The 27,775-nt window shown below is 40.9% G+C and overlaps 1 protein-coding gene across 5 annotated transcripts in view; it reads right to left on the bottom strand.

The window, feature by feature from the left end:
• dab2ipb (DAB2 interacting protein b) overlaps positions 1-26,517 on the bottom strand; it is a 213,345-nt gene extending 186,828 nt beyond the window's left edge. For 3 of the 5 annotated variants that reach the window (XM_049603707.1, XM_049603709.1, XM_049603706.1), the window contains exons 1-2: positions 26,393-26,517; positions 15,881-15,986 (exon numbers count right to left, since the gene is read on the bottom strand). In XM_049603707.1, coding sequence (XP_049459664.1) covers positions 15,881-15,986; positions 26,393-26,419 — 133 coding nt within the window. In that variant the 5' untranslated portion in view covers positions 26,420-26,517. Of the gene's footprint in view, positions 1-6,653; positions 6,932-15,880; positions 15,987-26,392 lie in introns of those variants that run through there. The other 2 variants (XM_049603713.1, XM_049603712.1) reach the window with 1 other exon arrangement.
• Between the last annotated feature and the right edge of the window lie 1,258 nt (positions 26,518-27,775).

Consider the following 27,775-nt stretch of genomic DNA (forward strand, 5'->3'; position numbering starts at 1 on the left):
GTATTTTGTGGCCGCCTCTCATTGCATCTCAGTGGTAAAGGGGCTAAAGTAAGCACTTCCACTCGGGTGTCATATTTCCATCACTGCCCATCGTAGCCGAATTAAGCTGGAGCCATTAAAAATCTGTGACTCCTGCAGTCTTTTGACCTGGGAGTGAATGTTGATTGTTACCTTTCCCATTAAATACAAAAGCCAGATGTTGGCAGGTGTCACTGTTTTTTTGTGCAGTGGGAAAGAGACTTTAGTGCAGCTGTTTAAAAAGGAGTTTTTCACACCCACCACCTTGGAGCAGATCCCCAGGAGCTGTAGTATCCTGATTTTCAGCTGGACTGAGAGACTGCTAAAACACACTGAGCCTCCCTACAGGAGGATGCATTGTATGGTGTAGCAGAAGAACACACTGAGGATTTCCTTACTGGCTCCAAATGACCTGAGTCTCCCTATAAAGTAAATCCTTTGTTGTACGTTATTGCAGATGAAGTTTACACAGAGCAATATATGTAAGCTCCAAAGATGATCTCCTCTGTTTTAAGAGTGTTAAATATGAGAGCATTATGACCACACCACTGAACTATTTTGTTGACATCGTCCAGGTAAAGGTCTGGCTCCTCCCCTTCACAAGTTAATACCAGGTGTAAATGAGGCATTTGTAACACCCGGATGTGGAAGTAGGCAGCAACGTGCTGACAATTTTGCAGAAATAACTTAAAAGGTAATAAAAATGTCAGTGTTGTGTTTCCGCTGCCCTCAAGTGGCCAAAAAAAATGCTGCATTAATTAATATCTTTTCGATCAACACTGAATCAAATTAACAGATTTCATATGGAAGGGGTCACTCATTATGATGAACACACAGTGAGAAAACCAGCCAACTTGGAGGTTTTTTTTACCCTCTTTAAGCTAAATGTTTTGGTTTCACGGTCCATACATTTAGTCGGCAGCAAAAATGATCTACTGTTCACTACTGAGACTATGTTATCATATAGCAAGTTTAAAAATATAGAGATTTTTCTAGGAGTTTGTGGTCAGTCTAACCCCAAACCTCAAACCCCAGTCCCTGAAACCTTGAAATAGCCCTTTCAAGATGTGAGATAAGTCAGTGTGACCTCACTTTGCCAAAATATCTTTCCACAAAAGGTTAAAAATCTAGATTTGCTTCCCAAAAGATGGAAGCGCTAACACACACAACCACACACACAGGCCTAAAGACAAACATGTTTACAGCTGGAAACAGGACAGACTAAACATCATGTTTTTATCAGTCTCTAAACCCTTTGGACAGCACTGATTTGCCAAGTCTGCAACCTCATAGAGTGAAAAAAGTCTCTTGTACACCAGAATGAACTTTACTTGACCATGAGGCCTGCTGCAAGATAGTGTTTCCTCTCTTTAAACTAGATTAAAACCTTTAAGCCGACAGCCCAGTTCCTAAATTTACACACCCTGTGCCACCCAGCCTCACAGTCTGGCCAGATCTTAGCACATGACAACACAAGCAAGAATAAATCTTTTATTAAAAGCTGAACATTCTTGAAGACAAAGCCCTGCAGCTCTTTCACCCACAAGACCACAGTTTCATCTGGAGAAAATCTGGGAATTTTAGAAGGGTAGTCAGAAACCCTAATTCACCTCAAAATGGAAAATGAGAGAAAAGCCCCTTGTTTTTCACAAAAATGCTTTATAGCGAGAAACAGAAGAAATCTCAACTGGTTTAATCCCCCTGTCCGATAAAAGTTTGGTACAGAACACACACACACTCAAGTACAAATATACACACTCACACAAGAAATTGTCCCTGTGTTTTCTCCTCCAGTACATGAGCAGGCATTCAACCTTTCTGAACTAGGACAAAAACATGCAGACCTATTTACATGTCAATGAAGGCCATGGATAAGGACTTCTCTCAGCCTCTCACACTTTACCTTCCTCTCTCTCATCTCTGTGTGTGCCTATAAGCTAGTTATAAGCTAGGAGTTGTGCCCATTGCTTGATAAAGGCATGGCTGCTTGTAAAGAGAAATATTTGTCGTGGGATTCTTAGTTTATTTGGGCGCACTGCTGTACCACAACTCTAGACTCGACTAATAAAATAAAGATGCAGATTGAGTTCATATGTCTGATAATTGTTTGAGTTATTCTACAGGGCTTGACAGTGTGAGCGTTTCACTCGCATTTGCGACTAAAACTAGGTGTGTGCGAACTGTAAAAAATATTTAGGGGCACATGTACGCATAAAAAAATCAGCCGAAGCAGCCTATATTTTTGTCAATAACAAAAATATGATAATCTAACTGTAAATGTTGGAGGAACTCCAGCCGCCTTCCCTCTTCCCCGTGTGACGGCACAGTGAATATCGTGTGCGACACCAAGGGTAGCGGTGCCGCTTTGTCAGGCGTTGCTGCCCTCTCCATAGACAAACAATGGGACAGCCAGCGCAAAGCAGTTTTACAGCTGATCATGTGTAGAGGCCTTTAGGGACCGTTCGCCATGGTACCGCTGCTGGGCAGGGTGGAAATAAAGCCCTTTTCACACAGAGCGCGCAAAGCGCAGACCTCCGCCGACGAACCCATTCATTGTGTATGTGCTACCACGGTGCAAGAGCGCATCACTCTGCTGCCAAGCTCAGTGGCGCGCAGCGCCAGCCTGCGCTCAAATTGAATTTTTTTAAATTTCACCACAACGCGCTGTGACAACACCTCGGCGCTGCGCGTCCAATAGCAGAGAAGTAGACCCGAAAGCGGTCACCATGGAGCTGTAGCTCCTGAACGAGTCTGTACTCCCCCAAATCCTGTCCTCTGCGCCCTACCCCACAGTGGGCGCCGCGAAAGCTCTGTGTGAAAGAGACTTAAGTCTTGCAGAGTTTCAGAGGACCTGGAGAATGTTTTAGGATAGTAATAACATTATATACGATAATCATATTGCAAAGATAATATATATAAGATAATAACATTAAAGACAAAATTAAATCGCAATACTTTTTCAAAACCTGATGATTTTACCTTTCTGTACATTTTGTATACAAATTCATTACATAATTTTGCTTTTAAATGTCTATTTGCATCACGTTTATTACTGAAAATACATTATTTGATCAATTTACATTGTGCCCCTAAAGTTCTTTGTGCGCTCCTTACTTTTTCAACTTAGGAGCACATGTGCTCCTTGGGAAAAAAGTTAGCATCAAGCCCTGTTCTAGTGACCACTTTTATATTAGCCTGTCTGGTAGCAATCCCACTCAGAATATCATTGAAAGTACTGTGCAGTAGGAGCATATGTCCAGCACTGGCCACCATTTGCTTTCTGTAGATAGAAACAGGAAATGGGTAGATGTGGTTACGCAGAGGTGTGGACTTGAGGCACGTGACTTTGACTTGAGTCCAGGGGTCAACATCTGGGGCTGAAAAATTAAGCAAAAATGGAAGTGCCAAAAACTGAAGTACCTTAAATGGCCACTTGAGGCTGGCTCAAGAAGCCAGTCAATCCCCATAGACCCCTATGAAAATGCTATACAGCAGCAATAAACATGTTTACAGTCTGGTACAAAAAACGGATTTAGTCTCTATAGCAAATTTGCCCCCTTCATGACAACTGGTTAGTGGTGACTTTTTATAGAACTTTCCCATTTACACTTTCTCAGGGCTTAAAGGAAAGCATAATCAAGGGCAGGCCATTTTGAGCCTCTTGCCCAAATATGGTAACTTCAGGCTCCAAAAAACACCAATGCCCTTTCTCCACCATAATTAGCCATCATTAACACAGAAAAACCTGCTAAGAATAGGCGATAGTATGGTGTGTCATGTTCAAAGTCACCAATGGGTACAAAAACAGGCTAGTAAACAGTAGAAAGCAGCATGGAAGCCAGTAAAAAATGTTACAGTTGTTACTGCTTTTTAATATCACTAACTTACTCAGCATCTCTCTTAAACTTGGTGCCAACTAATATGGAATGATGTTAGAGTGCTGACTGTATAGAGACAGATGGTATTGAATCTCGACAGCAAAGGATAAAATAATAAAGGATAAAATTTGCGAGTCCACCCGGGAGTTGTATATTCATCACTTCCAACTGAAGCCGATCGGAGCTGACGCCGATAAATACCTGCGACAACTGCGGAGTAACTTGACCCAGAAGTAAATGCTACTTGTAACCTTTCCTATTAAATACAAAAGCCAGATGTTAGTGGGTATTTTTGTGCAGTGGGAAAGGGGATTAAGATGGCAACGGCCGAAATTCCAAACTCAAGGTCCACAAAACAAAACCATGGGTGACGTTATAGTAGCTACTTCCATTATTTTTAGCAGACTATCCTTGAGTTAGACCTGAGTCACAAATGTAATGACTTTAGACTTGACTAGACAAAAAGACTTGCAACTCGAGTTGGACTTTAGCACCAATGACTCGGGACTTCACTTGGAATTCAGCCTTTTGCCTTAAAATGCCAAAGATTTAAAAGTATGTTGTACAGCGTGCCACAATCCAATCAATTTCCCTTTATTTCCTAAATCAACAATCGTTAACACTATTCATTCCCAGCAAGCTGATAATTGATTCCCTAGATCCACTTTGGTTGAGCCATCTGACAGCATCCAATTAAGTTGGGGGCGAGAAACATGAAAAAGTGTTGGGTAACGATAATTTGTTCGCATACAAATATTATGCAGTGGCCAACAAAATACAAATTGCAGTATGTAAAAAGAGTGCGTCGAAAATTACAAATGGAGATCCAACAACATTCAACAAACTTGTTTTAACAAATACATACAAAATTTAAAAAGCATTAAAGGTTTGGGGAAATTAAATACATTATTGCTCTGTTCAAATAGCATTACATTTGGTAAGGAGCACAATATGACCTTGTAAGGACTCGAAACTCAAAGTTTAGGACTGGGACTTGACTTGAGACTTGTCAGTCTTGACTTGGGACTTCAGTGCAAGAACCTGAGACTTGCTCGTGACTTGCAAAACACTGACCTGGTCTCACTTTTGAGTTACAGAGCCTGTGCTATAATGATCAGCTATGCATACAGCAGATCAACATCTAGTTGATATGCAAAATATACAAAGCAATGCCTAATATATGAAAATAATATGCATATAAAAATGCACAGCAAGGATGTGCTTTTAGATCTGTAACACACAGCACTGGTGTCTGCGCGCATGCGTGTGTGTGTGTGTGTGAGAGAGAGAGAGAGAGAGAGAGAGAGAGAGAGAGAGAGAGTGAAATTGATGCCAACGAGCCCCAGGAAGCGTGAGCTCTTCCTGAGGCTTGCCTGAGGTGAGAATGTAATCAGATGATATCAGATTATTGCCCTTTCTACTCTCACTTTTCTATTTATATTGAGCCTTTAGAAGGGATCTTCTGAGGCTGTGTGCACAGAGAGAGGGCAGCTGACTGACTGAGAGGAGACAGTAGTCAATCTCTGTATGAAGTAGACATTTCATGTTGGGAAACCTTCCTGTGAAGGTGGGAAAATGCTCAGTGTTCTCACTTATTTGGGTTAGATTGTTAACAGAAGCTTCAAGTCCCAGGAGACAGATAAAAGTGGTGAAGTTTTGTCTTTAGCAGTTTTCTTTCCCCTTCTTCGTCTCTCCTTCTCCGTCATGGCAGACAGCCCAGTGTATAAAGCAGTGTGGCTTAGACTCTGGCAAAGAGAAACTTCAGTCTCTTGGAAATATGTTCTCTGTTGACTCATTCTGTTAACCGCATTCTTCATCGGCAGCACAGCAGAGTCCTTCCCATCGGCCATGAAGACAAAACATCGTCTTTTCTGGCCCAGTTAATAATACACCACTTTTTCTGCCTTTTAACTATCTAGTTTAAGCTCTAACATTTGGAGCAGTGGACAAAAAAAAAAAATAAAAAAATTTAAAAAATGAGGCAGCGGAAAATGAGGGGGAAGAGAAAGAGTGAGCACTCCATTGGCCTACAGTGCAGTCTAGATCCCCCTGGATTTATTTGTGTACATAACTCTCTCTTTCTGTCTCTCCCCTTCTCTTTCCCTCTCCCACTTTCATTCTTTCATGCCGCTCCGTGTCTCTCACACAAACACCCACATGGTGCAACCACTACACAGCATACAAATGTACAGATGCACATAACCATCAAATTATCTTGCTCTCTTTGAACAGAAATGGTACACCCACGGTCCCTCGCATATGCCACAGTTAATTATTCTATTCAAAGAGCAAGAGGAGAGCTTCCTGCTCTGCGAAGCTCGCACTAAAACAGCCAGATGGAGGACAGGCAGATGACAAGGCAAAGTCCTGACAGACATCATCTAACATGCAATTTTGAACTTTCTTAGCTACAACAAAGCTTGAAACTTCATGACACCGTTAAAGTAACGACAAAAAGGTTAATTAGAGCATAATGCCTTCAGCAGGCTGTTGATTTCATCACATTGCCATGTAACACCCCTCACCCCTCGACCCCCTTCCCAAAAGAACAGACTGAAGTCCTATTCATCTGACCACAGAGGCCCTAGTCAACAGCTTAAGAGCCAAATGGAGAGCCAAGTTATAGTAGCAAGCTAACAGGCACACCATGTGACCTCACTCCCCTGTTCACTGACACGCTCTTCAACTTTTTCCACAGAATCACTTCCATCATTTTTGATCATTCCCTCCCACCCTGGCGCTTCAAATCTCACTCACCATGCTGTGCCTCTGGATGGGTGCTGGTGTCAGGGTCCATGTTAAATTCACAGTGTGATGAGCACCTCAGATCAACACACCCACATCCTGAGGCAAAGTCGGCTCTGTCACTGAACTGCAACTACTGAAACTACCGCTGCAACTACTGTTTTATTTCTACTGCCGCTGCCGCCGCCGTCTCTTCTCTGCTGTTCTCCCCAGTCAGAGCTGCTGGCTCTGGTCTGGCCCCTGCAGCCTGCCAGCTCAGCTCAGGCTTCTACCGCTGTGTTACATCTGTCTGACTGAGCCCCTCTCTGGAGAGTGGAGAGAGAGAGAGAGTATGACGGAGCACAGAATGGGAGGGAGGAGAGAGGAGCAGTTTCCACATTGTGGTGGAGAGAGAGAGAGAGAGAGAGAGAGAGGGAGATATGGGTGGAGAGGGTTGTGGCAGTGCTGAATGTTTCCACTTTGATCAATTTTACACTCTCAGCATTTTTTTTTTCTCATCATAAAGCGAACTTAGTAACATCTGTGTGGAAAACACCAACATGCCAGAAAAGTTTAGGAACTTTTATAGTCCTGCAGCCTGGATATGAACAATGGGTGGACTCTGACCTGGTTGTGTTGACTGGGAATTGTCTCTACTCGCATTTCAAGTTGGCACGGAAAACAGCACATGCTGCTTTTGCCGACCTGAATCAACAGCTTGTGTGGCAAGTAAACATCAAGGCTACAATTACTATTTTGATTAAATGTTAATTGTTTAATCTGTAAAACATAAAATATAGTTGGGGGGGGGGGGGGGGGGCTATTTACACTTTCTCAGAGCTTAAAGTGATGTCTTCAAATTGTAGTTTTATCCATCATATCTCAAAACCCAAAGATATTCAACCTAACGTGGTATAATACTGAAAATTTCTTACTTATAAGATGCCAGAATGAAAGAATGTTTGGGATTTTTGCATGAAAAATGACTGAAGGATTCACTGATATAAATTATTTTTCAAAGAATTTTCTACTTTTATCACTACTACCACATATCGATTACTGGACTAATTTACCAGCTCTGGTTAAAGAGAACCTATCGTGCTAATTTTCCGGTTCACACCTTTACTATAGTTTCTACTAGAACATGTTTATATGCTTTAATGTTCCAAAAACACTACTTTTCTCATACTGTCTGTGCTGGAACATTTGTATTCACCCTCTATCTGAAACACTACATGGTAGCGTCTGTCTCTTTAAGCCCCACTTCTGTAAAAGCCTGTCTGCTTTGATTGTTCAGCATTTAAGGGCCTTACGTATCTGCACCAGGCCCCCAGGAAGTGCAGCAGGCTTTGGAGACAATTTTGGTAGAAGCCAGACACTGGAATTACAACTTCCTGGTCCGTCACCTGATGCCCTGCATCCCAAAAAGACATAGCATAACAACCCCCACAAAATGACACCTTTCACTTTTGAGATTTCTTCCTTTTGGTCTGACAACATTTGGAAAGCCAGCAAGTATTTTATCCCCATTCAAGTTAAGAGAGGGCTAAACAGGACGTAGCCAGCTTGGCCAGTGGAAGTTTCTGGTGCGCCTGCTCTATGGGCCACACAGTGCAGAAGCAGTGCCCAGTCATCCGGGTAATTTCATATATGGCAGTTGAACTACTTTGGCTTCATGTGCCACTGACCAACTTTCATAGTAATTAATGGGGCCCCGCCACCAATGCTGAATCCACCTCTCTTCATACATCCATGATCTGCACTCTCAGCATCTCTGCACTGTCACAGCAGCTGGCCAATGACTGTAACAGAGTACGGCTGCACTTTCTATCGTGAAAATACTACTGCTACTACAACACCAAAATCTGCACACAAAGTCTTCCAGCAGGAATATAATCTGAAATCGGGTATGTTACAACAACATCGGCAACCAAGATTACATGTTTCCCTGACATTAGCGTGTGGCTACATGCAGCAGTATAGGTTACATAATGTAAACACTTGCAGTAGCGTGCCTGGAGCAAATAACCATACAAAGAAATCCTTGACGAGCTGACGTTCGCTTGTCTTGAAAGTAGAAAACAAAGTAAGCAGAGTATTCAGCATATGAGTTTTTTGCTCACTTGGATCTCTTTTACATACCATGACCTCATTATTTGAAAGACTGGCGACATTTAATATGGACATCGGACACTGTAACATCACATACATATGACAGAAACTAAGAAAAAGCATAACAGGGCCCCGGTACAAGCATAGCATCCTCACTGAATGCTACTGTTTGATTTTCAGCTGACAGGGATTCTACATTATATCTGACACTCATATGCCACTCCTGTCCTTTCAGCAGCATAACAAGGCCAAATGGAGCCCAGCCAACATTTATCTTGAAATTATTTTTATCTCAACTTTCACAGGTTCTTGGTAAGTTATAGCTCCCCATCTTTGTGGTGTTTTGAGTTCATCTTTATAAAAACTGTGAGATAAGACACTGACAATGTAAAATAATCTATTATTGTTGTGCTGGCAGGATAGACTAGAGTGACTGGCACAAAGTCAACAAATACCATTCTGGCTAATGATAGCTAATTGTAATTATAAACTCCGAGGAGAGAGACGGAGGCAAGCAGGACTTTGTTAAATTAAACATCACAGGGAATGTTAAGATGCTTAAAATACAGTGGAGGCAGTATTTGGGCCAGGAGGCATGTACGAATCATTCAACAGCCTTTGGTCAGTTATCCACTTCTATTTAATCCTATCTAAAGTGTTGCAGCTTCACTGAAAATATTTATGGGAAAAGAAAAAAAAAGCTGAAAAATAGGGCAGCATATGCCCTAGCATCTATGAAGCACCAGAAGTTGATTTTTCCAAAGCAGCATGCAGAGAAAAAAAAACTTAAATAAAATTAAGCTTTTTCAGGTGGGAGCGTATCAGCACTGTTCGTCTCCAGCATGTGTGTGCCAAAACCTCAACCAGTTCAAAAGAACAGAGGAGGCAGCCGCTCGCTATTCAGTCGGAGGATGAGACGAGATGAGAGCGCTCTCTGATTTGCTGTGGATTCCTATTCATCTAAGTGTAGTTTTTATTCATCATGCTGCTTATTTGGAGCCTGTGTCACACAAGGACAAGAGCAGGTGTTGCCTACGCCAATGAATAATTTAGTAAAACATAGGCCGCTTGAGTTTTTTTGTCGTGTTTTGATGTGGAATGTGATTTGAAACTCACACAGGTGCATACACACACACGCACAAATGCAACTTTAAAGGTCAGACAATGAAGAGGGGACTAGAACATGTATTACCATTTGGTTTTCAGGGATAAATTAAACAACAACCCTTCTGTCAATATGATATTCGAAGAGGCAAACACTTGGTTTTGTTCCTGTGAAATTAGTATTTTGCCAGTGAACTCTTTCAGTGTGTTTTAATGAAGCTCTAGTGGTATCTCATCCCACCACTAATGCTAACAATAATATGCGTACATGCAGGTGATAAAAACGAAAGTGTCACATCTTGTGAATATTAAATTGTGAAATATTTATTTGGCTAAACACCTCAAAAAGGTGACAGAACTGCTTAGAGAATGAAATAATGCTTCAATGGCTGACACAATAACCACTACAGTAATATATTAATATATTGTAATCTATTCTAGCTAACATGCTAACAGAAGAGGTAACTATGGAAATCTTATTCAGCATTGAGAAATTATCTTACATCAGAGTGTCACTGTTACAGTTTCAAAGGTACCCTGTAATTAGCTGGCAGGCTGTGTTTTTTCTTTTAGCCTCTGCCTGTTCTTAGATAAACAAAATCAACCTAATCATAGATCCAGTGTGATGATGACTCTTATGCCATTTTCTCATCATCATGCATCACCTGTATCAATGAGAACAGAGAACTGGTGACGTATATTTGCAAACCTTCCCCTGATCTGTGTGTTTGATTAAGCTCTGAATAATTGCAGCAAAAAAAAAAAATCTTCCCTGTATTTTACAGTCAAAAATGTGCTATGCAAAGAATGCTGGGTGACAGCCATAACTTTGAGGAGACAGAAGGACATCGCTGCTTACTTCATCATCTAGCCTTCAGCATACTCTCAGCAAGAATGCAATCTCTCTCATGAGATAAAAGGTATGATAGAAAGAGACAAGTGTTCAAAACAAAGCACAAGAAAGAAGAAAACTAGAGCCATTTAAAGCATTTGGGCTGCAAACACGAAATCAAATGAAAAGACAACTGAATGGTACACTATATAAGATGTATCAAATAATATGACCTGAAGCCCTAACAAAACAAATCTACTGTATAACTTGAGTAAATATATTTTGTCATGTTAGACAACTGATACACATTACATCATCCAGTTGATGAGAATTTGCTTCAGAAACCTCCATCTGAAACGATGTTGGTTGTTAGATTAAGACCAGAATTATATAGTTATTATCTACAGTTGATATATGTGGAAGAAGTGAAGACAGTATAGTATAGAAGTATAGTCACTCTTAAATCTCCAACCCACTACTCACTTTGATTGGGAATTAAATAGTAAACTAGAAACTATTCTCCATTTTTATGGGGACCCCCTGGAACTCCCTCAAGGGCCCCTGGGGGTCCCCGGACCGCTGGCTGAGAACCACTGAACTATGGAGGGGAAATACATGTGTAAATGCTTTAAAGCAGGGATGTCATATTCATTTTAGTACACGGGCCACATATAGTCAGATTTGATGGCAGGTGGGCTGGACCAGTAAAACCATTGCATAATATCCTGTAAATAACATAAAATTTTCCCTTTTTTTTGTTCGAAGTACATTTTAGAAACGCTAATACATTTACAAAACAGATGACACACATCCTGTGATGTCTCCAGAAGACTAAATGCAATTTCAATATTATTTCTTAGTTCTCCACAGACTACTGCACACTGTCATTTAATGTGCATTTTACTATACATTTCCACTCCTGTGTCATAATCCTGACATCACCACACCAAACTAAAGTGAAAGAAAAGAACTGTATTGTGGTCGAGGTGAAAAAGCCTCTGAAGCAGCATTTATTTAAAGAAAGCTACTCACTGTTTAACTTGCTCCTGAAACCTGGCACCTCTTAGCATTCAGAAGTGCATCAGTATTAGGTGTGCAGGGTCATCCAGTGGGCCAGACTGGACCCTTTGGGCTTGTTCTGGCCCCCAAGCCATATGTTTGACACCCCTCTTTAAAGTGACCCAAAGTTATGTTTTTTAACATCCAACTTAAAGGAACACTTCATCCACAAAATGACCAATTGTATTTCAGTTACTTACCTCATGATACCTTAAACCAAAGGAAAAAAAAGCTCCTTTTTTTTAGCACATTTAACAGCAGCAAAACTGTATCAAAATGTTTTTTTGACAAAGCCTATTTGGTGTGGCTACACATTTTAACAAATAAATGCCTGTCTCAATTAGAGGCCTGGTCTTAGCCTGAGTGTCAGACTGAAGCTCCCAGAATCTTCAGTCCGACATGGCTTCCATTGAAGGCGATTTACAAGGGGGAGGGAATTTGATTTTTCCCTAACCAATCAGTAGAGATCAAAGACTCACCCAGAATCTGACGTCATTAGTATCCATGCCTCAGGGGTGCCGAAAAAAAGCGAGCATTGCCCATTTAAAATGTCTCCGTCGTTGTGCATGCCCAGCTGCATCGTCCATTAAATCCAGTTTAGTAGCTTCCTTACTTTGTTCCTCCATTAACGCGAGTAGCGGCAAAATACCTTGATAGCATCGTTAGTGTGGTCTGTAGGATCTGTAGCGGTCGCCATTGTTGCTATCCTCACCAGTTACCCACCGGCATACAGCTTGACATCAGCTGATTGGCTAATCGCTAGACCCCCGGCGTTCATTGGTCCGTCCAGCGTTTGGACGAGATAAATCGCAAATTCATTGAAGTATGCCAGACCAGAGATGCAAGCCTACTGAGTTGAGTGGGCGGGGTCTATGGTCTGGAACCAGGCTAGCCTGGTCTGGTTGCGAAGCTGTTTATTTTTTTAATAAAAGCTCTTCACAGGTATAAAACCAGGTCATCGGCGACCTAAAATTATGTGTTCATTCGTCAGTTACCCTGTAAGTTATTCATATTCCTTAAGTCCATAAGGGTCCTCAGATAAAAAAAAATCAAAAGGGTTTTTCATAAAGTTGTGAGTATTGTTTTAAAAGGATAAAGTGGTGTTGTGTCAGTATGCCAGGTGCCATAATCCTCGAGTGCTATAACTCAATCTGTCTAATGCTCTGTCCGTCGAAGCTAGAGATGAATGATTTGTAATTGATATATTATCTGAAGCCCAATTTATACATATATATATATATATATATATATATTGTATTTCCCAATCTTTGCTGAGCAACAGTTATGTGAGAAAGGAATTAAAGGCCTGTCCCAAATATAGGCCTGTTAATTTCAGGGATTTGAACAAATAATAGCCGGGGCTATTCATTGAAGTTTTAAGGTGAACCAAGTCTCATTTATCCCATAGTACGTTCCCAAACACATGCATTTACACTAAAATATTACGATTTAAAACACGTCAGCACAAACAGTCTCAGGCATGGGTGAGTAGCGAGCCTGAGCACGAGCATGCATATGAGCTCTGCTCAAGTGGAGCTCATATATATATCATACTGGTTATGGGGGGAATGTATGACATTGTACTTTTTTTTTTTTGCAAAAGTACATGCATTTGGGAAATACTGAGCATACAGTTTGACAAATGAAACTTGGATGATACAGCAAAAGTTGTATGAGAGTTGTAAACTGATGTTTTATATAATTTTGCTTTTGTTACAGGTTAACCGTAATTACTTCAATTCATGAAGACCGTTCACCTCTCTTGGATTCTTCATAAACCGTGGGGGCATGCAAGAAAAACTAAGCTTTTTTTCATGGATTTAAGACACATACACATAGGGAGTAACTGATATCAGTGGTCATTTTGCAGGTGAAATATTCTTTTGATTGCTCCCTCTGATGTTCACGGGTTGGTAAATAAAACACTTTCAAAAATTCTTTAATTTCTGGGCATACAGTGTCAACAGGAAGCATGATTCAGATCCCAGCACAAAGCATCTCTAAAATCACAGGAGCAACAAAGAACTACGCAAAAAATCTTGGTCTCAAAATACTTACACAACATTGCTGAGACAGAAAATACACAATACTTATGTCGTCCAGTCAGACAACACTGCCTCAGGGATGCAAGGGCAACAAAACCTTAGAAAATGACCTAGTAAAACCTAAACTCAATGTTCTGTACCATAATGTAAAACATTGTAATGAAACCATTGTTTATACTATGACTAAGCATCTAAACTACAAAAAAAAAGAAAAACTGCACACACTGCTTAAAAGGTGGGTCATATTAGGTTGCATGCCAGCTGACAACCCAGCAACGGTAACTGTGGGATACAAATACTTGAATGTCAAACCTCAGTGCCACCTAGTGTCTCATTATGACTGACTGTGTGTTCATGCTGTCAGACGCTCACCAGTTTTTAACTGAGCTGCTCCATCTTGTCTGTAGACATAAGTGTATAAACTGGCACATCCAGGAAATAATGGTATTATTTTACACATCGTCATAAAAGCAACAGGGAAAGTGCAACATGCTGTTTAAAAGAAAGCATAATATTTTTCAGTGTGAGTCTCAGGATGAGGCAGTACAAGTGCAGTGAAGTGCTACAAAGAAGCAAGCTCTCCATCTAGTGGATATAAGGTAGAAAGCTTGCACAGGCATGTGGGTAATGCAAGGCTCAATTGCATGTCTGAGTGTTTGGATATGTCACTAAGGAGCAGACAGAAGTGCTTCTCTTGAGTTACACTGTCCATTGACCTTTATACAGATCAAGCATTTGCATATGAGTATTTAAGTTTGACTTTAAGCTGGGGCTGGGTGATATAACTCAAGGATCCCGATATATATCTTGATCTTTTCAGAATTTCTCTGAGATTACATAACTGGTATGATCACATGCATCAAATAGTGTGATCATTCTGGTAAACTAAGAGGGAACGTGGCTTGTATGACATTTTAAAGGGCTTTAATTTTGAAATTGCACATCAGAAAGTCCTGAAACTGTCTGGATGACACTCTGAAATGGTGTACTGTCTTTTGGAAGTCAGATAGGTCTTTGGAATGTATTCCTAATTACTAAGTTTGATTAATTATTCACACAATTGGAATTAGACATTTCTATGACACAGTTTGCAGGCAGTAGTTATTTTGTTACTATTTAAAACGAGTTCATTTTGTTTTATGCATTTCTATGTTTTCATTTATTTAATTATTTTTGACGCACTGACGTACTTTATGAATGTTGGGATGCCTACCAGGGTGCTTTAACTCTGAAGTCAGTGCTTGCACGCTGTTACCATAATATATATGCATGTATTGCAAAATAACATAGGGAGAGTTTGGCCGCCTCTTTCAAAGCAGAGGCTGGCTTGACTGCAGTGATCTGTATTGGATATGTATTACGTGATGGTATAGACTCATGGTACTGCTACATGTGGCAGCAGTCATTTTGTGGCATATTTTGCAGAGCATAGCAGCCTGTTCCACATCTGTTCTCCTAAAACCAAACCACCTCCAGATGATAGACCCCCCCCTCCGGGACCTTCCTCCATTTTGAATTGACGTCAGCTCAGTAACTGACCTGTGGGTGAGGTTGATCAGTTTGGGATGTCTTGTTTGTGTTTTTGTGTGTGTGTGTGTGTGTGTGTGTGTGTGTGTGTGTGTGTGTGTGTGTGTGACAGAACGGAGTGAGTCTACTGCACATTAACACAACCTGCTTTAATGCATAAGTCATTTACTAAAAATGCAATACAATTTGCTCATTCGCCATATTGCCTGTTAAATGATATTTGACTATATCTGATATATTGGGTACATCACTCACCCCTACTTTAAGCTTCTATTTCGCAGCCTTGGACATACTGTAACAGCCAAAACTTGAGCCAACCCATAAAAAAACACCAACTTCTTAGTCTCCAGAGTCTTAATAATAAATTTGAATGTACATTTTTACATGTCCACGTTGAACAAGTGTTAAATATTTGATTTCTAGGCTATTAATCATTCAAATTTAATTAAATGCTTTCAAGAAAGTAATTTAAGTATTCAAGTGTCCGGATGTGTGTGTGTGAGAGAGAGAGAGAGATTGTGTGTTTGTCTGCTTGTGTGTGCATGCTGATTAGTGCAGAGGTATGTCCTCAGGCTACTCACCGCTCTCAGTGGACAGCTGGCTGTGGTATTCTGGAAACTGTGTTTCCACTGGAACGCTGATGGTGCGTCGCAGAAGATGGACCTTGCATGACGCAGAGCGCCTCTCCTGCAAAAACAAGGAACGGATCTGCTGAGACAGACAGAGAAAGAAGAGGACAGAGACACAGAGCAAGGAATTCAAGACAGATAAAAGGCTGAATAAATACAACAAAAGGCACAGATACAAAGTAAGCACACAGAAAAGATAGCGCACAGAGGAACGAATGAAAGCTAACAAGAAGAAAAATGGTGGCCGATGGAAATGGAAGAAATACACATACAACAGTCACCAAGGCTCCTTATCTATGTTCTTGTGGTTATTCTGGTCACCATGTTTAATGCTGTGTTGGGCCAATAGCACACAATAGCTGTAGAGCTCCTGATAAATGGGGAGCCATTGGATAAAACAAAGCAGGCATTAGCAGCACATCAGTCTGTGTCAGCCCATATCTTCCTTATAGCTTGCATACCAAATGTTTGGTTCCAAAAGATTAAACAGACAAAGGGAAAAGGATGGCTGTGGTGAGAAAGTGGTGACTGAAAGAAAAAGGGAAAGGGCCTGATGTCCTCCAAAAGGAGTGATAATGGCTTATCGAACATCCTCACACCCCTCAGCTCAATGCGGCACCCTGTCTGTCTTGTTTTCTCTACCCCTCTGTTTCCATGTCCGTCTGTTTATCTCGCTGTGTCTCTGCAAGTCACCTCTTTACTTGCTCATGGGACCAGGGTTTAAGGACAGCTCTCACTGACAACGCCTCTGCCATAATGACAATGTGTGGTGGTCTGAGCCATGATGACTAAGTAATGTGAGCTGTAATTGAGTCCCACTAGTCATTGCAACAATTCTGCCTGGGATAAATACAGTAATAGCAACATACAGAAAAGTACTGGAAGGCCAAGGGTATCAAGCTTCCAGGAACACTGAGAGTGTAATCTCTAATCTACTGATTTGTAATACTAAGTGACAAAGTTATTGTTTGAGGGGTGAGAACTGCCAATATTCAGATGCCTAAAATATTAATGGAGAGGGAGTAAGTCACCTAAAAAACAAGTCAGAGTTACAAACTTAAAGCTCAAAATAGGTCAAGTGTTAAACTACCATCGTTCTGATGCAATGAACCCATCTCACTAATTTCCTGTCAAAGGACTAACGGTGGAAAAATATTGCAAACAGGAAACAGTGATGTATCTTTTCACTCTCTGCTAATTCAATTAAGGTAATTGCTTTTACCATGGACGTAAGCACTGATTTGATTACAACAGTTAAGCAAATGGCAAAGCCCACTTGAATTAAGGCTCAGTCTAAACACTGGAGTGGCCCCTTCAAGTATCCTCCACCCAGCATGAATTTTGGACTTCTTTGTCTGTGATCATCAGCCCCATCTGCTGGCAGTTACATGTAGCTTTAGGGATGTAGATAAGAAGAGGAAGAAGAAGAATCCCAGGGTCTGAGTTGTCATATACACACAGGCCTGAAATACACACACATGCATAAACAAGACCTATACATGCATTAAATGGAGATGTCAGAGTGAAGGGTTTGCCTTGGACAGGCGCCCCAAGCAGTTGGGGGTTCAGTGCCTTGCTCATGGGCACCTCGGCAGTTCCCAGGAGGTAAATTTGGCATCTCTCCAGCGACCAGTCCACGCTCCATACTTGGTTCCACCCACTGACTTCAGGTTCCCAAGCCAAGTCCCTATGAGCTGCTCTCCTGCCGCCCCAGAGAGTAATGATGAGCTGAATCTGATCACTAATTTCACAAACACTGTGCTTAATGGGCCCAAATAACAACTGAATGTTTCACATGGTGGAAATGAAAAAAGTCCAAACTCTGCAGACCTCTCTGGAATCACACCTTTCCTTCAGTTTTATTATCTTCATATTGCAGCCTTCAAGAAATTGCTCACTGTTGAGATTGTTGGCCTTTTTTTGTGCTGTTTTGCATTCACTCTCTGAATCCTTCCTTTTTGGCTGTCTTTGTGTTTGTGGGAGCGTCGTTTGTCTTACGATTAGGGACGTCATGTTGGCTGTACAAATAGCTAAGGGCCTAATCGCCTTTGGCAAACAATGCCACAAACATTTATTGAGTGAACGTTCTATTACAAATGATGCTGTGCTTTAATTCTATGTTTTTCAAAATGTGTCAGAGCACATGAGAACCACGAGTATAAGGAAGAGAAAGACGGACGTGACTGGAGAGAGAGAGTAAAACAATTCAACAAAAACTAAAGAGAAAAACACTATTTTAAAAGAACGATATAACAAAAGGACAAAAACAAAAGAATAAAGAAAGAGAGTGATTGTGTACTGAAACCCCTGCAGCTAATACTGCTTCACAACCAACAATCAATCAAAACTTTTGTGCGGGGACTCTTAAGTCTTTTTATACACTTTGACTTTGCTTTCTTCTCACTTCCCAACTTTACATTTTTGCTCAGCCTAGAGTTTGCATACATTGTGTTATGGAATGCAAGCATATATAGGCCAAATTTAAGCAAATAAATAGTGAATAAAAACAAGTTCACACACTGAACAAAAAATAAACACCAGGGATGCACAATAATATCAGCATGACGTCTGTATTGGCCAATATCAGCTTTAAAATGAACTTGATGATTTGGCCAACATGCTTTTTCATATTTAGCACAATGAATAAACATTATATACATTGGAAATTATAGTACTTAATGTCTCCATCTGCCAGTGGGCCAACACGATAAGAGTATGCATGCATAATTTGAAATTAATGCCACTCAGAAGAGGTTTGATGATCACTAAACTTGGTGGGGGGAAAAAAGAATATATCAATTTCAGTATCGGTTATCAGCCAAATGAGTTGTTATATATCGGCATAGTGTATATCGGCAAAAAAATCAAATATCGTTCATCCCTAACAAATACAAGTCTTTTGTTTTTGCTTTTGCTTTTACATTAGCTAAAATAAAATATCTGAGACTATTTCTATGCACACAATATGCTTATTTCTCTCAAATTTTGTGAAGAAATGTGTTGAAATCTTATTATTGAGCACTTCTCCTTCCCAAAGATTAATCACCCACCTGACAGGTGTGGCATATTAAGATGCTGAATCAACAGCTGACTCATTACTACACAAATGTGCCTTAGGACGGTCACAATAACAGGCCCGTCAAAAATGTGAAGTTTTATGACACAACATGCCACAGATGTGGCCAACTTTGAGGTAGTGTGTCACTGACATACTGACGGCAGGATCGCCACCAGAGCTGTTGTTTGTGAACTGAAAGTCCATTTGACTACCATAAGACTGATTTTGTGTATTTGACAGTACATCCAACCAGCTTCACAACCAGCCACCAGGACAGCTGGCGCAAGAGTTTTCACAATTTCTGCCCAAACTGTCAGAAACCATCTCAGGGAAGTTTGTCTGCACGCGTGTCATCCTCACAGGGGTCTAGACCTAACCAGTTCAGCAGGTAACTGCTCATCAGGGTTTACACTGTGACAGGCAGTGACAGACGGCATGTATGGCATTGTGTCGGCGAGCAGTTTACTGTGCCCCATGATGGCAGTGAGGTTATGGTATAGGCTGGCATAAGCTACGTAGAACAAACACAGGTGCATTTTAATGCCAATTTGAATGCACAGAGTTAGCCATCACCTGCTGCCATGACCTCATGTTACATCATGATAATACATGGCCCCATGTTGCACTCCTGGAAGCTCCTGGAAGCTGAAAACATCTAAGTTCTTGCCAACGCAGTCTCGCTTTAAAGTCGTTGAAATACGGCGCTTGGGCAGTAGCTTGCAGCATCGGACACTGACGAAAAAGCCATCCTGTAATGTCTGCATGGTATGTGGCCTTTTGCCGTTACAGCTTGATGGCGCTCAGCGGCGTCAGGGGGAAATGTGGCAGGACGAGAACGAAAGTCAAGGCGGCAAAAGTCCAAGTTGGTCCGGCGGGAGGGATGGGTCCAACAAACACCGTCTTTCACCCGGGAGAGCAGCATTCTTGTCCCCGTAAGATTATAAAGCCAAACCCTGTTCTTTATTCGTAAGCCTAACCATGTGTTCTTGTTGCCTTAACCCAACCATGTGCATTTGTTGTTGGAGGAAAAAAACGTCAGTTCACCTTGTTGTACTGACATAGTGCATTTATTTTAAAAGAGACAGTATGTAAACAGTAAACTTCCCGAACGTCAACAACCAATGCACCCAGAGTACCTTGCATGTCATATCTGGACATGGAAAGTCCATGATCAAACGTCAGTATGTGGCAAAGTCAGAGTAAGAATGTGTTGTTCTTGCATGAGACACATACTCACCAGATGTCACCCATTGAGCATGTGATGCTCTGGATTGGCGTGTACGACAGCAATATCCAGCAACTTTGCACAGCCATGTCTAAGGAGTGGGCCAAAGTTCCACAGGCCACATTCAACATCCTGATAAACTCTATATGAAGGAGATGTGTTGCACTGCATGAGGCAGATGGTGGTCACACCAGATACTGACTGAGTCTTTGGGGTGTATGTGCTCAAAAAATTTCTGTAGCACTATTCGCGTGAAATCCTAATAAATGTTTTTATCAAGATAAAACCAGTTAATGCTACAAAAATCCTATAGGCAGATTTAAACAATGCTCATTTTTAATGTGTGTCTATATTGGAAATATTTAAGTGTATTCCAAAAAGGTGCAACTGCTTTCTCAGCCATGTTGCATTATGTAATGTATGTCTGGAGAAACATTACATCATATGTACAACTATAACAAATGGGTCTTCTTCACAGGAGAGTAAAGGCTTCATCTGAATTTTTTTTTTTTTTATGTACGTGTGGTATATTTAATAACTAGGATGAGGAACATAGAAGAACATCTACAGTAACAGGCTACATGAGAGGAGCTTGAACTGAGCTATATTTCATATATAACAGGGCTTGACGCTAACCTTTTTCCCAAGGAGCACATGTGCTCCTAAGTTGAAAAAGTAAGGAGCGCACAAAGAACTTTAGGGGAACAATGTAAATTGATCAAATAATGTGTTTTCTGTAATAAACGTGATGCAAATAGACATTTAAAAGCAAAATTATGTAATGAATTTGTATACAAAATGTACAGAAAGGTAAAATCATCAAGTTTTGAAAAAGTATTGCAATTTAATTTTGTCTTTAATGTTATTATCTTATATATATTATCTTTGCAATATGATTATCTTATATAATGTTATTACTATTCTAAAACATTCTTCAGGTCCTCTGAAACTCTGCAGGACTTAAGCCTCTTTCACACAGAGCTTTCGCAGCACCCACTGTGGGGTAGGGCGCAGGGGACAGGATTTGGGGGAGTACAGGCTCGTTCAGGAGCTACAGCTCCATGGTGACCGCTTTCGGGTCTACTTCAGGCTCTTCTCTGCTATTGGACGAGCGGCGCTGAGGTGTCGTCACAGCGCGTTGCGCTGAAATTAAAAAAAATTTCAATTCAATTCGAGCGCAGGCTGGCGCCGCTCAGCTCGGCGGCAGAGCGGTGCGCTCTTGCGCCGCAGTAGCACATACACAATGAATGGGTTTGTCGGCGGAGGTCTGCACTTTGCACGCTCTGTGTGAAAAGGGCTTTATTTCCACCCTGCCCAGCAGCGGTACCGTGGCGAACGGTCCCTAAAGGCCTCTACACATGATCAGCTGTAAAACCGCTTTGCGCTGGCTGTCCCATTGTTTGTCTATGGAGAGGGCAGCAACGCCTGACAAAGTGGCACCACTACCCTTGGCGTCGCGCACGATATTCATTGTGCCGACAGTGGCTTGGAAAACCGCCCATAACCATGTCACACGGGGAAGAGGGAAGGCGGCTGGAGTTCCTCCAACATTTGCCGTTAGATTATCATATTTTTTTATTGACAAAAATATAGGCTGCTTCGGCTGATTTTTTCATGCACACATGTGCCCCTAAATATTTTTTACAGTTCGCACACATATTTTTAGTCGCAAATGCGAGTGAAACGCTTGCACTGTCGAGCCCTGTACGAGTTAAATGAATTACTTTTTGAGCAAGCACAATGACAATGCCAGACAATGGGTGCGGTTACATGATGGCTTGTTTTGCTTATATTCTTGAAGCAGCAGTACGACAACAACCCTGTTCTGCTACTGCTTCGTCTTTTGAGGCGGAGAAGGGAGGTAGAAGGTCGAAGAAGGGAGACAGAAGACCGTTCTGTGGTGAATGGAAACCGGTGAGCGCAACGAGTCCGACTGCTCTCTCTCAGCCCGTTGCTATGCGTGCTATATACGTTATCGCACCAGCAGGGCAAGGAAACAAGCACATACAGAAAGACCGGAATGAACTCAAAGAGGGATGAGTGCATACAAGTGCGAGAAATTCTTTCATTCGGAATTAGAAACAGAATATTCCAGCCCCTTACATCGGATTGAATTTTCAATCGCATTGGCAATTTTCATTCCGAATTAGGTGTTTACAAGATCATTTTTAATAGGAATTAACTTTCATTCCGAATGAAAAGGGAATTAAACTTACCATGTACACCCACTCAATGAAGAGTTGCTAAAATACTGGAAAACCTAATACAGCCATGACAAACGTGTCTCAGGAACGCACATAAATGTTTGACCTCAGAGCAGTTGATGCTCTGACCTGTTTTACTGGAAACTGTTTGGCTGTCTAAACCATGTCATCACACCTTTATATGAAGTGAGCCATTATAAAAATGTATCATCTTTTTGACCTGCAGTTTGCTGACATCACACAAATCCTGCAGTGTTACAGATGACCTTTCAGAGTCTGGGTCTCTAGATGGATGCATTTAAAAGCTGTTGTTCTTGGAACAAAAAGGCACTGTAGCGGGCAGGCTGCCCGTGGGTCGATTCAGATAATTCCCCCCTGCAATTATTGCTCCATTTCAGCACGGCATACCATATGCATTGCAGACAAAGAAAACTGTAGCCACACTTTTCTCCCCAGTTCCAACAGTCATGTCGGTATGCAAGTTTGGCAAGTCCAATAACTAGGCCTCGTGTTCTAAGTGTTCTCACACAAGATGCTATATTCCCAGAGAGGGACAGTTCTGTCCCTGTTGCTGTGCTGAGAAGAGGGTTTGAGAAATTCCCCAAGGCAGCTATAATTTAATTTGCTGCTGATGGTCCTTAGACAGTGGCATTAGTTAAAAGCAATGGCTCTTGCAATGGAATATTAAATATTATTTTTGTGCCGTATGTGTGCTTGCAGTTGGCCAGACACAGACACTAATGTGCATGAGATATTGGCACCCACAGCAGGGGGTGCACACAGACACAGGAAACACTTTTGGGTGAGCTGCTCCAACTGGAATGAATGGGATCAGGTTAAAGGTGGGCAGAGGTATGCAAGGAAAGACACTAGATGTTAATTGTCCTTATGAACTTACAGGACAGTGAGTAATATAACAATAATTATTTTTTCCTTTTTTAGAGTGAGCAAACCCAGAGTAAATCAGGTGTATGTACAACTGGTTGAGCGATCATAAGTGAATCAAATACCACAAAATACAGCCTTCATCCAAAATGGCAGTTTTCCCACTCTCATCTGTCTCTCTTCAACAGATGGCCAGACAAAATTTAAAATATATTAAACTTAGGAAATAATGCTGCACAACTGGTAATACAGTCTGCCACAGTGTTTTATTCCACTTGTGGGCTGCTAAGGGCTCAATTATGCTCAATGTTAGATACTGAGACAGATGGAGCCTTCTGTCTGTACTCTGCATTCATTGTGTTCGCATTTCTGCACATATTCTGTAGTGCAGTTCAAGCGACATACTACCATAGGAGATGCCAAGGACATTTAAGTAATGGCAGAACGGAACAAATTAGTAATATAGTAAAAATAATTAAAGTGACATTGTATGTTTTGCATGTTTTCTGTTTTATGTCTAAATGAAAAAATATAGTTGATCAGGAAAGGCTCAATTCAAAGTGAAATCACCAGCCATTGGCTGAGTTGCCAAACTGCCAATAATTATTATTATCAATCAGAATGACCCTTAAAAGAAGAAAAGGGAAGGGTTGTTTTTGGTTGAACAAATGTTTTATGACTATAATTGAAACTTATTGTAGATAAGCAAATATACACAGTATGTTAACTGTCAATATTCATATCATGGTAAACCCCAGTATACCGCTGCAACCCTAATTGCAGGTTCTTTTTTCAAGTTTAAAGTCATCAAATTTGTGACTCAAGTCTAGGTTATGTGACTTGAATACACCTCTGATTTAAACATATTGCATACATATGCCACAATGTAATCAATAACAGTAATTAATGTGATATTGAGCTCAAATATACAGTCCAATCCTAGTAATGACTTAGTGTTGAGAAGACACCTAACAAGCCAAAAAGGGGAGAATATCTGTGTAGGTGTAGGGTATGAGGGAGATTTGAAAATGAGCTCACACAAAACTATTAAACAAGGACAAGGTATTGCAGACTGAACAATGTAATTTGGATAACCCTGCTGACTTGTGATTTGTTCCTAGTCAAAGAGCCAGACTCTGCTTGCTCTGCATGAGATGCATTTAAATGCAGCATCAATTCTCACAAAACTCAGGATTCAGTCAGGAGCTTATGTTTCTCCATAGGTATTCATTATTATTATAGCCTAACTGATACTGTATTTTTTAAGGCCTTTACTTTTACTGATATGATTATTTAAACTGGATTTGTACCTTAGACTGCACACTGGATATTAGGGGTAGGAATCACCAGAGGACCCACGATATGATATTAATAATTAATAATTAATTAATGATAATACTTCGGTCACAATATGATTTTGTGATACTGCGATATTCTGAGTACTGCGATACAATATATGTGATATATTGTGATTTATTACCTTTTTTGCCATTTGCAAACTTTGTCAACAGTTTTACATCTTAAAATACATTTTTCAGTCAGTTTATCTGAAATCATTTTTATTGCAGCAAAATGTGATGGAAAGCAGACAGACTGACCAATACCATCATAAAACCTGTCAGAAATGCTTCATACACCTGACAAACTGAGCTGTTGGCAGACTTAATGCCCTCTGAGGGGCCAGATTAAGCACGAGTGAAACACTGCACATGCAGGTATCCCGCTAACTGAATGGCTGTACCCATGGTAGAAGCGTTGGCTGTTACAAAAACAATTTTGCAAGACGTCTGCAATGTTTGCTCCAGTGTGACATTCATGGACTGCTCTAGTTTAAAGAACATGAGGCAGCAGTCACCAGTTCTCTGCGAGATAATGTGCCATAACAGTCACATATGAATCCACTGACCTTGAAGTCCAGGTGTCACAAGTTAATCACACTCTTCCCGCTGTACTCAAAGATTCATCAGCCTTATGCTTCACTTCTCTGTAGAGCTTGGGTACGGCTGTGTTGGTGAAAAAATGTCGGGACTGAGTCACATACCGACGGAGTGTTTTAGCATGTAACAAAAGCCCTTGTTTGTAATGACACTGTATGGACGCAGATCTTTGCACATGAAGTAGGTGTTGGACTGTGTTATTTTCTTGGCTCTCTTTGAGTTGGATGTTAGTTTTGTCAAGCTAAGTGTGTCCAGTATTGGCTGATTTTTTTTTGGCTGAGCGGGTTTAGAATTAGCTTGGTCGTCAGCAGCTAATGCTATCTCTGGGTGGTGGAGTGTGGGGTGAGCCCTCATGTCCGTAGTATTTTCAGAGCATTTTATTCTCATATGACACTGCTTGCACATCGCATGTGTCATATTGAAGTCCTCCTTTCCTTCCATGTGAAAAAATCCTAGATAAGACCAGACGTTGGATTTAAATGCAGACAGCACACTTCTGGTTTCTTTCTCGCCTCTGTCTTTGTTTTGATGAACTTCCTGCCAAGTGCTGCTGACTGACACCCCTGCTGACCTCACCAGGGAAAAAAAACATAAGCACCATCTAGTGGACGAAAAAGCAATCGATTTTATTATTCTAGTACCAAAAGTTTTATTAAAATGTGTATTTGCAAAAATTAATAATGTATGTAATAAAAGATCGATACTTGGCGACTGTATCGATACAATATAGCCACACAAAATATTGTGATACTACGCTGTATCAATTTTTTCCCCACTCCTACTGGATATCTATGGACTGCTTTTCACTGAGTATCAGTGACAAGTAGTTATATTCAGTTTTGCTTGAAACTCACTTCACAGTCAAACTGCTGTAATTAATTGCATGTGTAACCACTTATCCTGTTCAGGGCCAGTGGGATTAAACCTAGAACCCTCTTGCAGTGAGGCAACAGTGCTAGCCACTGCAAAAATGTGACAAATATAATAATGTTTACACGAATTTAAGATGTGTTGTAAAATGTACAGCTATGTGGAAAAATGGGTGGATGGAAATAAGCTACAAAGGCAAAAAAAAAGAGGAACATGAACAGACGAGAATAACAATGGTGACACAGAGGGACATGACAGACAAGAGATAATACTGTCTGCTCTCACCACCTCCTCCTCATTCAGAAGCAGCATCTGACAGTCACCAACCACGCAGTACTTCGGGTTCCACACAGTTTGCTCTTCATAGGAGTGACCACGTGACAACCAGTGTCTGGACGGACACCGCACATCTAGAAAGGAGAATCAAAAAGAAATGTGTCAGTTGGGTAGGTAGAGAAAAGATGAAAGACTCCCAGAAAAAAGATTTGTTTGTACCCTTGACGATGGAGTGGAATATCACAGTATCAGTGATATCCTAAAAAACAACAATGAGGGATGAAGTAGGCAGAAGAGTGGACAATAAAGACTTTTGTTTAATGGGCCCTATGTGAAGAGAGAACTGCTTTTCATCTCTTTCAAAGAACTGTTTTCCTCAGCAAACACAAAAACTCTCTCCTTAATTAGAACTGTGACTGAGGTAATGACTACCGCATGCTCTCCACTTTTTTCACTTCAATCACTCTGAGAGTGTCAGGTGAAGAGAGGATAAATATAAAACAAGCGAGACACATAAATTGGATTTTGCTACATCTCCAGTGATGAGGTGACATAAATCTCAGAAAAGCAATACATATGCTTTTTCACACGGGAAATGCAATCCATCAATTCTCACACATGGGTTACTGTTATGGAGACACTGTGACTACATCAATCAACACAGAGCACAATCCAAGAGTTTCATTACAATTCTGCGTTGAGAAACAAACCCTTATCAGCATCTCTGCTATTCTCTCTTCACACTGCATACACAAAGAAAATACATTTCTGATGGCTAAACAGTTTGACTTCAACATGTCTGTGAAGATACAGATCACCTGTTGGTGCAGCTCTTGTGAGTCATGTTGTTTGTAGTTCAACTAGAGCCTAATGACTGGCATATGTGGGTCAGAGTGTGCTGTTTTGATGGTACAGTACATTGACGCTCCTGCTGCTAAGAGGGTAAGTCCGTATGGAGAGACACCACTGCATGTTGCTTCAATGTGTTTCATTTTATGGCACACACAAAACATGCACTGTGTAGCCATACTTGATAAAAAGACACTGAGGAAGCACTGAAAGACAGGATGTACATTAAAAAATAATTCTCAGAGACAAATTCCTGTTTATTTTATGTAGTTCCCTACAAAGTGTTCATGCTTCTGGTGGCAACTTTGAATCTGGAGGGTTTCATCAATGTTGTTCTTGGAAATATAAAATTGGGAAACAGAATATAAAACTATCAGTGCGCTTTCAGAGACTCTTCAGTCGTTAGACAGCACATATTCAATATAATGATGCATATATTATTCATACATTGCACAGAGAATTTGTGCAATGCCTTTTTTAAGGATCTCATTTACAGTATTGTGGAATTAGAACTGTGCACCGGACATGACTGTGCAAAATTCA

This window comes from Epinephelus fuscoguttatus, linkage group LG18 (assembly GCF_011397635.1).
Source record: "Epinephelus fuscoguttatus linkage group LG18, E.fuscoguttatus.final_Chr_v1".
Lineage (NCBI taxonomy): Eukaryota > Metazoa > Chordata > Actinopteri > Perciformes > Serranidae > Epinephelus > Epinephelus fuscoguttatus.